General features: G+C 39.4%; 1 protein-coding gene across 1 annotated transcript in view; it reads right to left on the reverse strand.

Annotated features, from left to right (window-relative positions):
* Positions 1-16813, reverse strand: part of CLIC5 (chloride intracellular channel 5) — a 59767-nt gene that overhangs the window by 16154 nt on the left and 26800 nt on the right. Inside the window, exons 3-4 of the mRNA XM_084284284.1 lie at positions 16428-16553; positions 14974-15080 (exon numbers count right to left, since the gene is read on the reverse strand). Coding sequence (XP_084140410.1) covers positions 14974-15080; positions 16428-16553 — 233 coding nt within the window. The remainder of the gene's footprint in view (positions 1-14973; positions 15081-16427; positions 16554-16813) is intronic.

A 16813-nucleotide genomic window follows, 5' to 3' on the forward strand; every position in this document is an offset into this window, starting at 1 on the left:
CCATCTGTCAAATGCACGGGGTGAGGTTCAATTTAGCTGATGATACCTAATTCACAATGACGCTCTGTTTTCAGCAAAAGGTTACTTGATGTTGAACAATGAGATTAACAAATCCTGACATGCACAGAAATACAAATAATGTAACAAAAGCTAATAATTGGCAAAATTGTGCTCTCAGTTACACTGACATAAAAGAGGAGTAACTCCACATTGTCAACAAGCTATTCCATATTTACTCCAGTTCAACCAAGACCAGATTTGGCTCTGTTATTCAACTCTTCAAGCAACAACTTCCTTAAACTATTAGCCTGTGCAACTATTTCCAGGGGACAAAGAGAAATCCTTCTGTCTTGAAACATTTATACTGCTGAATTGAACTGAACAAAACATAGGAAAATGTAAATGCACAGAGCAATCCTGCAAGTCAGGAGAAGGGCCAGATTCAAAGATTCATTAGTAGATAGTTTGGGTGAAATTTTGGCCAAACTGAAGCCTGTGAAAGTTTTGCTGTTGACTTCAGTGGGGTTAGGATTTCTCCAGCAGCTTTTAAAGCCAAAAAAGGACTATTAGAATCATTTAATCTGACCTCCTGAATAATAGTGGCCATAAAACTTCCAGCGTCGTAGGTTGTTTCCATCTCTATTTTCTATGGGTCAAATAAGGCTGAAGCAAAATGGAAAGTAACTAGAAAGTAGTAAAAGAAAAATGGTTCGGAAAAAGTAAAACTGATTCAGACCATCCACACCCACTGCATTTGCAGAGGTCAGACAAGGACTCTTCTTCCCCTTCCTTGAACTCAAATATTTCCTTCCTTGTTTAATGCTGGGACGAGGAGAAATAGCAAAGCAGACAAAGCACATAAACACCAATCTCTGTGGCCTGAAGGAGCCACTGGAAGGCAAATCATTCCATCTTAAAATAGTAGCCTAGGAAAAGCTGAATTACCACCAGAAGAGCCTTGCTCTCTCTTTTGAGAACAGGCAGACTGGCCGCCTAAATTTAAAATAGCTAAAATTGGGTGAGATGACTTTTTACGTGTCTGAGTGGAACCATTTGCAGGATGAGGATTTTACTTGCTGGTTATTACAGCAAAGCATGGACAGCACAATAAAAGCAATAAGAACAATTGATTCTTTGGTCAAATTAAACATAAAAACTATTTGATCTACATTAAAAGAGAGTAAAACTGCTTACATTTTTAAAACAGTCTTAAAGAAAAATAACATAAATTTTCCAAAGGTTAAAAACAAAAGGAAAATTGTGTTTTAGGTTGTTTGTTTAAGTCATGCCTACATGTTCAATCATTTTCAGGTGACTTTCCAAATATTTATAATCTTTGAATTAAAATTTTCATATTTTTTTTTCCAAATTCAAAAAGAGGAAGAAAAAGAAGAATCCTTTGTTTCAAAAAGATTAGGAGAAAATACTTTTTCTTTTCAAAAGTCATTATTCACCACATTCAGCTCACATTTGACCATAATTTAGAATACCAACACCTCCCGTGGTATTTTTTTTGTCAAATAAACATTTTATCACAAAATATTTTGTCCAAGCCAAAGTAAAATATATGTGGCCCTCTTCAAAAGGGAATACCACTGATAGCACTGTGACAACAAGACTGAAAAGTCATTGAAGTCCAGCAATATGATGGCATTTGTATCTATCATCTGAAATCACTTGAGACTGACCTCAGCAGAGTTGCAAGTTTCTTAATTGTCAAGCCTAGGCAAGTTCAACAAACAGTGATCCATGTACAAAAATGAACAATGATTCCTGCTGCTACCCTGGACAACTGATTGATGCTTTTTCTTTTTACTGCTTTCTTCCACTGCCCTCCAGTAAGATTTATCCTGTAACACACGCAAATGAACTTGGTGAAATATGCAATGAGGGAAGAGAGGGAACAGTACATAAATATTCACAGTCTCACACAAACAATCTGAGATTTATTTCTCCTTTAAAAAAACAAACCACCTTTCCTGATCACTTCCAGATTCACAGAGTTTGATATTATATGAGACCCAATACTGTTTTCTGGTAGGAGAGGAAAACCAGCTAAGAAACAGCAATTTAAGGTAAGAAAATAATATCATTCTACTAGTCTGACAGTCTGATTAAAGACCAAGGATTCATATTTTCACTCTCTTTTTTCTACATCCTGCTCATTTTTTATTTTTTTTTCAGGCAGGCTGAACAGAGTATTGTAACTTTAATCTGGATAGATTAATCCTTCTCACATGGAGGAGCTGCAACTGCAATACGTATTACTGCCACTGTACTGCATATTGAACAGTTTATATTTCTCCCCGTGATTTCAATACAACCCTGGAGATTTGAGTGCTGCCTTGATTTCCTCTGTTTAGCCATTTAAAAGACAGGTGTCTCGTCTCAGCTGGTTTTGTAGGCTCCCTCTCTGCCCAGAGGTACAGAGCATCTCTGGAGAGCAATCCCCTCCAGCTGCCCGACACCTGATGCAAGCTGGTGACTCACGCCACTCATGCCCTTCTTGCTGCACGAATCACACATGAAACCTAAAGGACTAGCTCAGACTAGACACCTAACTTTCGGGAAGGTGAAGTTGGGCAAGATGAATCCCACCCTTGGACTATAATTTCACAGTTCACCTAAGTGATGTTAGGATAATACCCACCATTCTTTTAAAGTTACTGAGATATTTAGGGTTCACACCCCAAAGGGCAAGTACATCACTGATTTGAGCATTGCAACATCCCATTTCCAGGCATATTTCTGCCCTATAAAATCCCCAGTTCTAAGGAGGATCTATATTGAGAGGCGAATGAGTGGTTAGTCACCAAAAGGAGAAGGATGAAGGTGTGGCTCCCATGCATCCAAGACATTAAGATGCCTAACTCTGGGCCAAAGGTAGTTTCTGGGGTGAGTCACCTCTGCTATTAAAGATGTTCCACTCTAGATAAATAATTCAATATTCACTAGAATAGAGACTTGAGCATGTTCCCACAATAAAGGTAAATGCCCATGCTGAAAAGTAGCAATCCTCCTGTCTGTTTCCACTCGTTTAATGAATCAATGAAGACCTTGTTGTGTACACAGAGGAGAACCGAGCATAAATAGGCACATATTTTCCATGTACATACATTCCGTGTATGTCCACTGAGAGCAGTGGAGTTGCTAAACCCCAAGAGCACTGCAGCCAGATCTCAGGGGAACATGGAGCTGAAATAGAGACATTAGATAACCAAAGCAACCTTAGGAAACCAGACACCAGAAAATCTATTGAGGTACTTATGGGTGGGACTCACCTTGTCTACCTTCAGCTATCTAAATGTTAGGTATCTAGTCTAACCTAGCTGTCCAGGGCAGATATATTAATAATGTTAAAATGCAACACTAAAGGAATTTCCCTTCCCTTCCTACCCCATCTACAAACATCTAGAATGTGGACTGCTCAATCAGAGCTTCATCCTAAAGGTCTGGGATATTTTGACAGACCTGTCAAACTCCACAAAAAGCACATTGCTATATACTTGAGCAGAAACCTCAGTTCCCCAGGTAAATTTCCCTCAGCCAGAGCACAACGATTCACAGGAGGTTACCTGGATTTGGGAGACCTGAGTTCAAGTCTTTTCTTCCAAGCTATTCTACATGACCTTACATAAATGATTTAAATTCTCTACTTCCCATATACAAAATAAGGATGATAGCACTCTTCAACCACAAACTTTACATTGGTAAAAGCAGTAATGTACCAGCTATGAATATTTGTTTCAGGTTAGAGAGAAATAAACTGTAACTACAACAAAAGTAAGAGACATCATCCCATTTTTGTGGTAGCATCTGTCCTACTCCCAAATTAAACCTGTTGAAACAGGTGAATTGATAACGTCTTCAAAAAGAAAACTAAACACATAATTCTCAAGTTTCTAGAAAGTTTGTTTTGACTTGGTTGTAGTTTTAGGTTAAATCTCATGTTTATTCCTTCCCTTTTCTTTGTTTTAATGTGGAGGCAAGAAATAAATATAATGTTTGTAATGTTATCATGAAGAACACAACTGGAGTACCTCCAAACTGGAGCTATTTTTTAAGAAAACCCAGGTGTTAGAGAAACACCAAAAGCAAGGTTCATTTCCAAGTCTCCTAGGAGTCCAAGTGACCCTGAGGGCAGGAAGCAACTGAATGTAAAACTACTGGCCTACAAGTGCCCCAGGAAGGGCAGTACCTAACTTGCATTTCACAAATCATTGTAACCCTATAGCAGCATGTAAGTGACAAGCATCTCTTCTAGATCACGTCCCCAAGGGCCTAATCCTGACCTTTGCAATGCTAGTCTTGTGCAGGTGTCCCTAACCAAGTGTAGACAAGCAGCAGCTGATTTGCATCAGAACCCTGAAAAAAAAAAAAAAAGAAAGAAAAAAAAAGAAAAAGAAAAAAAAAAAAGAAATCCCTACGCATTATCAAGCCATTTAGTTATAGCATGAGATTATCACTCTGGTATCTTGATTTTTAAGGTACTGTGTTTTTACTCTGAGTGTGAAGTTTTGTTTTACTAGTACAGAGCAATCAAGGTGATTCTGGGACTGACAAAAAAGGATTAGCTACATTTTTCTGCATTAAAATAAGGGGAAAGTTAGCTTCTGGTAGAGCATGTAACTGGGCTTCTGTGACAGTGCTGTGGGGACCCCTTGTGTTCTAATGTTTAAGCAAAGAAAATTGTTCTACAGGCTGTTGATGCTTCCAACTTTAAGATTAATTTATTTAAATCCTGGAGGTATAGTGGAATAAAGTCCCCTTTTCTTTACAGCGGGATAATCCCAATTGCACTCCAACAATTCCAACTAAGTTATTTCACTTAAACAGCAGCGAAGACACATGAGAGGGAAGCAGCAATGCCTAGCCAGCAGAATCTGAGAATGAAATTTTAAAGCTTATTGGGTCCCCAAATCCCTCTGTTCACTTAGCAGATCTCAGCCTCAACTTATTTTTATTTTAATGTTTCTGGTATCCTCAGGTTCTGCTGGCTAGGCACTGCTGTTTCCCTCTCATGTGTCCTTTGTGCTCAAAAAAATCATTACTGAGATATATTAAAAAAATAAATAATGAGACAATAAGAATTACAAATGACTCGCGTCTTTAGTCTATCCCACTGTTTCTCTGCTTTTGAGATTTTTTTTTGAAACCCCACTAAATGACTTAGGGATCATCATGCTTGTGCCTTAACTTCAGTGTTCTGAAAGGAGCAGCAGCAAAAAGATTAAATTATGCTGGGATGCCTAAAAAATTTCCAAACAGTAGTAAGGAGGTCATACTCCCTCTTTTGCAACAACCCTGTTGTGACAAGTATTAAGAACATTTTTCCCAGTTCTGGTGTCCCCGATGCAAAAAGGCTTTGGAAATTCCAGAGAGAGGTTAAAGGAGAACAAAAATATAGTGCTCAAGGACTGGCAAACAAGCCTCAAAATGTCAGGTTTGAAGAGTTTATTTGTTTGACTTATCAGAGAGAAGGCCAGGAGGCTAAATGTGTGCAGCTACTCACCCACGGGCAAAATATCTGTGAGGTGTGAGTGAGCAATGTGAGCAGAGCTCTGCTGACAAAGGCACGGAGAGATCTAATGGCTGGAAGCTGGACAAATTTCAGTTTCCACATTGCCAAAGCACTGCACTGTTTAAGGAACAAGTAGGAGGGAGCAGAGGCAGACTTAACTTCTTGGGGTGTTTATAAAGGGACTAAGAAAAGGGATTTTTAATCCAGTTCTGGCAGAAATGGGAGAAACCGGTCTAGAGAGGGATAATGCTGCATGGGAAGGACACAGTCTAGGTACTTTTACATCCTTAGTGTCATCTCTGATGTCCTGCAACAAGGACGGAGCTGGGTTGCCTGTGCCACCCTCACTGTCAGAGAGAATTTGCTATTCGATAGTAAGGCAGTAACTGCAATTAAATCTCATCTCTCAATATTTGATCACAGTATCAGGGGAGCAGCTGGATTTTGGATTAGAAGGACTAATGCCTTGAACTCAAGGATAAAGTATTGCTGCGTAGATGCCTTCCTCGCACTTTTAGGGTCATCCTGACTCCAGGTTAAGGTTCAAAATATTTTTTTTTCAGCTTTGACTCGCTGAGTCACCAGGGATTCACCTTCTGCAGTGCAGAATATGGACCAGTTATTGCCATCATCTGAGCAGCTCTCATTCAATATATTTCCCCCATAGAGGGGCATTGTGCATCAAAGAAACTTCAGTTTCTCCTATTCTCTGCTCAAATGGAAAATAACTTATACTCTAAAGGACTGAAATACTAACATATTTGCTAATGGGTGAAACTGGCTGGGTTGTGCTTTGCAAGAGATCTTAATAAAAAACCCAAAGGTCCTTCTAGCCTCAAACTCTGTGAAATTACTTATTTTTTCAATCAGAAAAAAAATAATAATAATAATAATAATAATAATAATAATAATAATAATAATAATAATAATAATAATAATAATCTGGATATTAGAAAAGAACTGCGTCTCCATTTCTCATTTAGTCACCTTTTTTTTTTTTTTTCCAGCACTGTTTTCAAGCTAAATGTCAACTATTTAAGATCCCCTTTAATAAAGAAAATTAGCAACACTGATTTTCAGTTGTCTCATTCTTCTCTTCCCACTTATTTTATGAAGAACATTTGCATGCATAAAACAAAAAAATATGTTTCGGGAAAAACAGATTCTGGGCCAATCCTTCTCCCTTTGAAGTCACTAACAGTTTTGCAAACTTACTTCAGCAAAATCAGGAGCCAGTTGCCGGGCTCTCTCTCATGTGATAGCTCACTCTACCATTGCTAAATATAAGCCTATGAACCCTCTTGGGATCGTAGGACCAGTTGGGTGCTTAATTCTAGACATTTGCTCATGTAAGATTTGGATATTTACTGAGTAATGCCATAACTCCATTGAAATCTTGATGCATGCGTAAGATGCACCAAGTATATGGCAACCAGTGGAGTTACCCACCCGTGCGAAACAGCAGAGCAATGAAGTTAAAACTGAATCCTAAATAATAATGTAATTTAGGCCTCCCATTCCAGCAGCGAGGCACTTAATTCCTCCCAGGACTGCTGCCGCCAGATTGCTCTAATCCATTTCCAGCTGTGCTACCGCTCCTGTGTGCAAGCGAGGGAGCTCGGCTGGGAAACAGAACAAAGAATCCCAGTGCAGCCAGCAGCACTTGGAGGAATATTCAAACACACAGGGGAAATAATTCCCTCTTAAAGAAGAGCATCTGCCAACTACTGTTCCCATTGCAAGGATTTCAGTCTAGGCCTGGCCTGTGCATATAGGCCCTGATTCAGCAAATGCTCGGGAACATGCCGTCATTTGAGCGCACCATTAACTTTGTGGACTTCAGCACATGTTGTCACCTAGTTTCTAGGGTTTTTCATATTCTCTGTCACATATGTGTATAAATATATCTATTCTTTCTTTCTTTTTTTTTTTTTTTTTTTCTCTCTCCCTCCATATGGCATGCTGTGCTCTCAGAGCTACATTGACATGCATACACAGATGTGTCAGAAAATGATGTCTGTGAGTACATTAATGGTAAATGTTTACTGTTCCCAGAGAGCCTGCAGCTAAGTGTGCTAATCAGCATTACCAAGTCCCTGCCTTGGAGGTCCTGCAGTCTGACCACATCTGGACTTACAGAGAGTTCTAGTCTTCTACTGGCTTCAAATATTATTTTTCTCATTTCCATCAGGAAATCTTCATGCCTTAATTAGCAAAATTAAGTTGGAAGGTCTTAGAGGAATAAAAAAAAAAAACTAAATGATACGAAAGTTCAGAAACTTTCCCTAGTAAGGTACATGCTTCTAAGGTTAAGGCGATAGCTTGTTATCACTTTGGAAAACTGAAAACCTCTTCCTTCCAATGGCATAAAATTTCAGTTCTTACTTTTGGCAGGTCAAAAGATATCGGTCCTTAAACCTGTCACTGGTACCAGACAGAATATTGATGGCTCTGGGCCTCCAGCCAGAATAATTTTGAGGGAAGTATTCAAAAAGTTATTTCTCCAGCAAACTTCTTCTGTAAAATGCTGTTTCTGAGCATTTTAAGACTGGTCTTTGATTACTGGGCATAGTGGAGATAACGCAATTTAGGATGGATGCCGAGTGCAACTTGTTGCACTCCTTAACAAGTTCGCACACAGCTATCACCACTATTTTAGTGATCTTTATTTGTGTATTTTTATAAAAAGACAGAGCGGAGAACAGTTTTATTAACATATCATGAGTGAGTTATACGGGTCATCCCAAATGAACGGCAATAAAATCTTTATATCACACTCACCAACATGTATTCGGTACTTTATGTGCCACAAATGTTGCAGAAAAGCTATTTTACATATGTTTTAAAGACTGGGTATTTTTTTATACTAGGACTGGTTTTGTAAAGCTGCCAGGCACTTTAGTTACCGCGAACCCAACAGTACTCAGCTCAGAGGGAGCCATAAAAACTTGTTTAAAATGTTCTAAAATAGCTTTTTTGTCCGTCAAAATGCCACAGTTAAAGATCTGTCATCCTGAGACGTTCCATAGTTAGAAAGCCCATCATAAAGCAACTCCTTTTCTCTAAAATGATTTTAAAATCTATTTCTAGTCCATCCTGGTTGCACGACAGAGAAAACTTAATATCATCACAGTGTAGGACAAATTATGGCTCATGCCGGGTCTTGGACAGGTGTAGGGGGTTGTGGTGGAAAAGGGAAATTCTGCAACTAAAGAGGAAGAAGGAAAAATTTAATGGCAAGTTGATACACAGACACACATATATACCTATATATTTATATGGCACCTTGAAAATCTATGCAGAAGTTGTAAAGCATTAATATCGGTCCTGAGTTAGAGCCTGCTCCAAGATTCCTGCTGAAGGAAACTCCTGATCCATCTAAGGGCATTCAAACAGCTTTTTTACTTTACCTTGCTCCATTAAAATCAACAGGAGCTTTGTCAAGACCTTTGCTGAGCAGGGGCTGAAGCTTTTAGGCACAGAAAATGACAGAAAGATCAAAGGCTTGGGACAAGCTGTGTCACAGCTACAACCTGACCTTTTTGGATGCAAAAAGCCAGGCTGGAAGGAAGCAAGGTGACCTGCTGCCCTTCCCCAGTGGGCAAGAAGATGCTTTGGGGAAAGATGCTGTGCTCCCCTGTGCCTGCCTGTATGGTGATGGAGAGCATACCAGACCCCATTTGTTGGGATGACACCAGCTGACCCACAACATCAAGGAGCTCACCACAAAGGGTCTGCACCGCAGATCCATCACTGCAGTAAATATTCAAGGTGGGTTTCTGGAGGGAATTACTATTCTGCTGGTTTAAGGAGGTATGCGATGGCTTCTAGAAAGGACCAGAGCACACTGTCCAGCCTGTGCACCTACCTATATGGGGTGTCTGACTCTTCTCAGCAGAAGAAACTCCACAGAGTCACAGCAGCTTAAAACTGATGTAGGCCAGCCTTAATCCCAGCCCTGTCCATGTTTGCATACCTACTGTATGCACACACACTCAGCACACGAAGAGAGACATTTCCCACCTCACGCGCTTAACCACAGAGTGTGATGTAGCTACTGAAAGAGGTGAACAGCATTTAATCACATGTAAGTTAATGATTTAAATGCTCTTTTATTTTTGGCCTCTTGATGTAAATCCAAACCAGACACGTGGAGTCCTCTGGTCAGACGGCTGGAAATTCCTGTGCACGAAATCATGCTGGTGGTCTCCCAGCTCAGCGCCTTCTGAAGAGCTGTACAGTGAAATATCCTTCCGTACCACTAATGAATGCGCCCACCCACACTGGAGCTGGTGCCCCCTAAGAACTCAATTCAAGAACAACTTTTTAAGCTCATAAATGAAATCAAAGGGCTCATTCTATGAGCCAAAGAACTTAGAATTTGAGGCGGAATGGTTAATGGGTGGTTACTACAGGCTGTCCCCTTGGTTTGCAGTATACAGGCTTGCAAGAAAAATAATAAGCAGGATACTGAATACGTACACAGCATTCCAATTAATTAAATTGCATCCTCCTCTGATGAATAGATAAGTTGCTACTACCCTGGTTACTGTACAGAGCTTGAGTGATTTGCTCAGCATCAACAAAAGGAACCCGAGTAAGCTCCCAGGACCTTGGTTTCTTTCCTTATGCTCAGACAAGGCCTCCTGGATATTACACAGCTGCAAAGCAGCCCCAAAGTCTCAGATTTGTCATGCAAACTTGAGCAATGTGAACCTGAGGAAGAGATAATTTTGAAGAATACTGCCACTGCTTTCTTCCATGAAGGAGAATGAGCCATGAAGTGAATGAGCACTTCTCATAATTTTGAGTGGCCAAGTCCAGTGGCAAGGGTCGGAGGACTGAATAACCCAGTTGCGCTATCTAAGCCAGATGTGGCCCTGTTCTTGCGATGAGATGATCACTCCTTCAGAGAGGTCTGTTATAAAATTATCGAGTGACATGGGGGGTGGAAGGAATCAAGCCCGTTGTAATTGAAGTGACTTGAAATAATAAATGCACACACTTTCTTTAAACACAGCTTGCCACATCCTGAGAATCTGGAATCAATTCCTTCCCTTTCAAGAAGCTTAAAAGTGGTGGGACTTTGATATGGCATGAGCATGTTTGCTTCTGGGCTTACAGCCCTAGCCAGCCCATTCCAAACCTTTCAACATTTTTATATTATAAGACAGAAAAGTTAGCAAAACAAAGATGGAAAAAAAGCATCAGAGATTCAGGGAGCTATTAAATCAGGGCAGTCTAGCTGCCAAATACCTTTGGTAAGTGAATGAATCATGATCAATAACATATTGCCATGCAGCCTTACACGAGAAGGTTATCACCTGTTTCTGTGCCAGACATGAAACATAATGGCATGTGGCTAATGAAGTACTGCATGAATCCAGAAGAAAAAAGAAAAAAAAAAAAAAAAAAAAGAAAAGAAAGAAAAAAGAGGAAAAAAAGGATAAAAAGGAAAAAAACAAGGAGAAAGGAAGAAAGGAAGGAAGGAAGGAAGGAAGGAAGGAAGGAAGGAAGGAAGGAAGGAAGGAAGGAAGGAAGGAAGGAAGGAAGGAAGGAAGGAAGGAAGGAAGGAAGGAAGGAAGGAAGGAGGGAAGGAAAATAGAAAGAGAGAGAGAGAGACAGAGAGAGAGAGCGAGAGAGAAGAAATGGGTGTGGGGGAAGTACTATTATTCTATGTGATTTTAAAACATTGTACCTCTAAGTAATTTAAATTCATCCAGAAAAATACAATTTTTTCCTTGAAAATTTTGTCAAAATCCATAAGTTTCTATGAAGCACTTCTCTTCTGACAATGTCACATTTGTAGGAGGAAACTGTCTTGGCAGAAGGAAACCTAGTATTTCAGGGAGATGTTTCATCCTTGATTGTAAAGCTTCCTGCTTTATACATTCACATATTTGCCAGCAGAGGGTATCACAATCTTAGAAACAAACAAACATATGTATCATTGTGTCTACTTACATGCAAGAATTCAAACACTAAACCAAGAAATTACAAATCTTATTTTTTTCATGACATTTCCACTTTCAGGGATTAAAAAAAAATAATTAAAAAAAAAAAATCAGACGCTTAAAGGCTACAGGCTCTGTTATTAGTGCCTTCTCACCACCTCTCCGTAACAAATAGCCAAGTGATGGCATCACTTGAAGTCTGAAATTGTTGTACAACCCTAGCTGTAAACCCTCCTGGGAGAAACACTAGTTTAGGCTTATCTTTGGCATGCATTGGGTTCTCATTAACTCTCACATCCAGTATCCTCCTACTGTGTAAATCTCATTAATAATCCCAACCACTTCACACCACTTTTCCGCAAAGATTTCATAGCCACAGGCTGTAGTAAGAGCTCATGTTACTTAGATCTCATGATCTCTGCTAAACCAGGATGCCCTGAAGAATGATCATATATAATTTTACCTAACCACACTTCTTACAGCTAGAGATCAGTGGATGCTACAAATTCCCATCCTGATATCCCGTGCCTCAATGAATTCACCTCCCTGACTTCCAAGTTAAGAGACTAAAATTTAAACAACCTGATGTTTGGTGATTTAGGATACTTGGTATCCAACATTCTCCTATTCCCAACCAAAAACAATTAGAATTATTTTTGATGTAATAGTCTGGGGTCTCCATTCTGCTTTGGTTTTATTGACAAGTGTTCTTCTATTTTGATCATGTACAACAGATGTCCCAGTCACTGGTGTGGCTTTCCAGTTTAACCCACAAATTTGAGTCAGCTGAAGCTAGGACTCAAATAGAGGATGGATATGAGACGTGCCATTACATTTATTTGCGAGTTGCTGTGTATAGGAAATAGCCACAAGCAGCAACCTCTGTTCTTTTTGGACCTTACCTACTCACATGGAGATAGGAAAGGGACATTCCTCCTAATTGTATAGTATCTAGTGTATAGTATCATATATTATATTACGATATATAATATATTATATCATCATTTATCACCTATTATATATCATACACCATCATATATCATATGTAATATATTTAGAATTTGCTTTCTCTTTTTACAGAGCAATATATAATTATTTCTGCTGTTACATAGGGAGGATAAGCTGCCAAAATCTTCTGCAAAATTTCATATATCAGATCAAGGCTAGAGTTCCAGATCCCTTTTTGATTGAAGCTTTAATTTAAACAAATACCCATCCAAAATAGCTGCATTAGGAATTATGTATACAGTGATACAATCCTTTCCTTTCTTTTCTTTTTTGCACATAATCTCTTCTCTGCCCAAGAAATTCAACACAGCTACCTTTTAATTAACTCATTATCTGCCATCCAAATCAGCCTTGAGAATAACTACTGTAGGTTCAGATGAACTGGAAAGGATGTTTCAGTGGGTAAAATGTCCCTGAGATAAGGGAAACACTTTTCTTGCTCAGCCTTTGAAAAATTGAAGTCAATTACTCTGCTAAAATTGAGGTCTAATTCCCAGATTTTGTAAGACTCTACTCCCAGACCCAAGTACTCAGAGGTCCTCAGGCACTTCACAACAGTGCTACAAAGAACACGTAGGTACTCTGCTCATCTCAGCTTTATTCTCGTTGTGCTGCAGCACTCCAGCTGTAAAAAATTAAGCTAAAAACACTTATCTACTTCAAAGAGGAAAGCTGAGTACCAGTGTGTGTCTGCTTATCGCAGGAGCATGAACCAGCAACAAAATGGGGTAAGGAAGTTTGCACAGAGCAAAGTTTGTTGCTGTCTTGCAGCTTACTATCTCTTTTCCCTATAACCATGGTATGCTCAATTGCCTTGGAGAAGGATTTTCATTTTCTTTGCAAAAGTACTTAAACCAAGTTTGCTAGGCAGAACTAGGGAAAGCTCCCATTAATCACACTGGAGATGGAACAAATGTAGACAGCCCACCAGGAGCACTTTGCAGGGTTAGATTCTTTATCTCACAGTAGCAGATATCCAATCTTGAATTCCAGCACTGGTTGCAGCCAGATGCAGACACCTCTAGGACAGCCATTTATTACCAGCAGGAGCTGCCAGCCCTTACAAGTCCAGGGATCTGCATTTTGCAGAGTCACTGAGAAGCAACACAGCAGGATTTTACATGTGGACAAATGCTTGTGACAGTTTTAGAATACAAGGGACAGCACAGCTGAATTTAAGGCTTACAGTTGCATCATGGACCATAAAAATTCCTTGTAAACGGCCAAGATATTTATTTTAACTGTAACATCTATTTAAGTTAACTCTTAATTTATCTTCTTTTTACAAGCCTTCCTACAGAGGTTAGCTGAGCATCCCATTGGCAGCAGACAAAAAAAAATAACTTTTTAGCATCCCTGCAAAGTGAAGCACTATAATTATTTCCTTCTGTTAACAACACAAAAAAATATTAAGGAGCAGATTTTTATCTGACATAAATCATCGTTTCCCCATTTTCATCTCATGAGTCAGCCCCAGGCAATGAAATATAATCGCACAAATGAAATCTGTGGCAGAGTTGGAACCTGAAAAATCTACTTTTCTCTGAACAATGTGATGACTGCATGGTGTTTAGCATGCCTTAGGTCTCTGTGAAATTAGTAATACAAGGTAAGATGAACGTCAATGAATGACTGCAAGTTCTCTGCTAGATCATCTCAAGGGATCTGACAGTGTAAATCCATTTGCTTTCATGGAGCAACAGGAGCTTGCACTAGCTGGAGCTGTGCCTCTCTGGGGGGAAAGGAATGTGGAGAAGAAAAGTGATTTCATTAGGAAGAGAGTGTAGGATGCGTGTAAATATGCATGGCATCCAGCTTCAGGGGGGGGGAAGGGTATTTCTTTTGACACAAATGTATGAGGGAAAGTCTGGAGTGTACAGCATGCAATTATATTTCTTAAAGCCACTTTCATTCAATTTCCATTCAGTTACTTCCTATTTAATGTCACAATATGACTCAGTTTATGTCAGCAAATGAGCTATACTACCATAGCATAACCACGAGATAAGTGGGAGAGCCTGGTGTCAATGTCTACAACTAAGAAATTATGCAGGGTAAAAAGGCACAGATTGCTCTCCGTTCATTCGCTCGTTCATTCACCAATAATCCAGTACTAAACTTTTAGTACTGTGTCTATTGCTGCCACAATTTTGGACCCAGACAACCAACACTCCTCACAAGAAGTGCCTGGGCCGAGTAGAAGCGTTAGAGCAAGCCACCAGCCACCTCTAGTAGCTCTGTGGGATCCTGTTCCGATGAAGAAGCTTGGCTACTATTGAATGCTCTCTGTCCTATTTTATTCACTGGTATAGATGTAGTTAATTCGACTGTGGACATGTGAAGTACATCTGAACCTACCATCTCAAATTGATCAGCAGTGGTATCTGATATCATCAACACAGTTTACAATAAAATGAGGAGAAAACAGCAAAATAATTCAGCTTCTAAGAACAAAAACTCCCCGGCACATTTGATAATGACTCTACTCACCAGCATTATCCTGCTGTTTGGTGTTTTTGATGTATGCAGAAAATTTGGAGAAGATATCGATTCCAGCAGTGTTTGATTCCCGGTGCTTAGCAGCCAGCTTGGGATATCTGAAAGGAGGTTGGAGAGTAACAACGTGTTACCAGCACTATAGTCATGATTACAAATATAATTTAAAAGAAGACATTTTTAAAAAGCCCTTTACGAGAAACTGCAATTAGCATTGTCATTTATCTCAAAACAACAGCTTGGCAAGACCCTCTTAATGATATCTGTATCTGTCAAGGCAGAGATTTGGGCAGTTACACAGGGATGGCTTCAGGACAAAGGTAATCACACTGGTGCTTTATGTGACCACCATCCAAGATACAGTGGCCTTAAATCAGTAGGAAGCATAAATTTCCAGAAAGATGCAGGGGAGGCTGGCAGCCAGCTCTCTCTGTTATGAATGGCAGTCATGTCTAACTCCCTGAGCTGAAAATGTCTGCCAGGATGTAATAGCAAGGCGTGTTAGCATCAGCCAGGTGAAGGAACATAAAGTTTTCAGTCTCCGAATTGTTGTTTTTATAGACATCTGGCACAAAGGAATATATTGATTTGAAAGATCAACATGAACTAACGACTCCTACTGATTTCAAAGGTCTTGGACTAGACTACAGAAAACTTAAGTACCTGATCTCTTGCCTCATGACTGGTCCTATGGCTTCTCATTCAGTTGGAGGTAAAATGCTCCATAAGGAACTGAGAATATTTTCATTGATTCATAGATTTTAAGGTCCAAAACACAAGCCAGCAATCTTTTTTCTCTGTTATCCTTGTACTAAGTCCAAAATGCTTGACTAACTAAGGCATATCTGGCGAATCTGACATGTTCCTTGGTTGTTTGTTCCAATGCTTATTCATACATATTGAAAAATCTGTGCCCTATTTCTAAGCTGAATTATTTTGGTTATGATTTTTTGGTTATTATTTTGATTTTGATTATGATTTTATATGGTTCTGACTCCAGAGCTCCTTGTACTCAGCAGTCAGTTGCCCTTCCAACCTTTTTAAGGTTCCACACAACTCAGAAGCCTTCAGTTTTTCATGATAAAACACTTTTACTGGCACAGATATTTTGTGTGGCAATGCTCTGCATCCATTCCAGGTTATTTTTAGCTCTGTAAAATGTGGACACCAGACCCCTACAATTTTTTATTTTTTTTTTAGCATTGGTCTCCTTAATTCTGCATACAAGGGCATCCTGAAATGTGTACAGAGAAAACATTCTGCAGTTATTAGTCATACAAGTAACTTTCACACATGGAAGTCATCTCACTGAAGCCAGCAAGTTTCATAAATAAATATTACTCCTGTAAGTAAAGATCGTAGGAGGGAGTGCTTTTTAGGAACTCCTCTTAGGACATCTTTCATTCCTAGGAAATGGCATATTGACTGAAAAAATCCCAAGTTCTTACTTTGGAGGTGCAAGAGTCTCTTCCAAGAATTCCTCAATCTTGTTAACATCTGTCTTGACTTCTCCATTAAAAGTCAAGAAAGGTGGGTGGGTCCCAGGAGCCAGATTGTGTAGATCAGCTGGCTTTCTGCAGAGAGAAAAAAGGTCATGGAATCACCAATCTTTATGGTCAGGTAGCTGCAAAGATATTTACGGTTCCTGCAAAATCAGTTTGCCCTTCTATTTCTTCAGCAGTTTGTGGTGAGAATACTTTTAAAGTACCCTGAACACCCTGTTTAATATAAAAACATTCCACAAGTGCAAAAAGAAATAACAGAATTGAATCCCAACTATTTTGTTGTGCACCACAGGCTCTCTAAGCCAGATACCAATCTGACTGAACTTGGT

The sequence above is a fragment of the Netta rufina genome (genome assembly GCF_964035555.1).
Source record: "Netta rufina genome assembly, chromosome: 3".
Classification (NCBI taxonomy): Eukaryota; Metazoa; Chordata; class Aves; order Anseriformes; family Anatidae; genus Netta; species Netta rufina.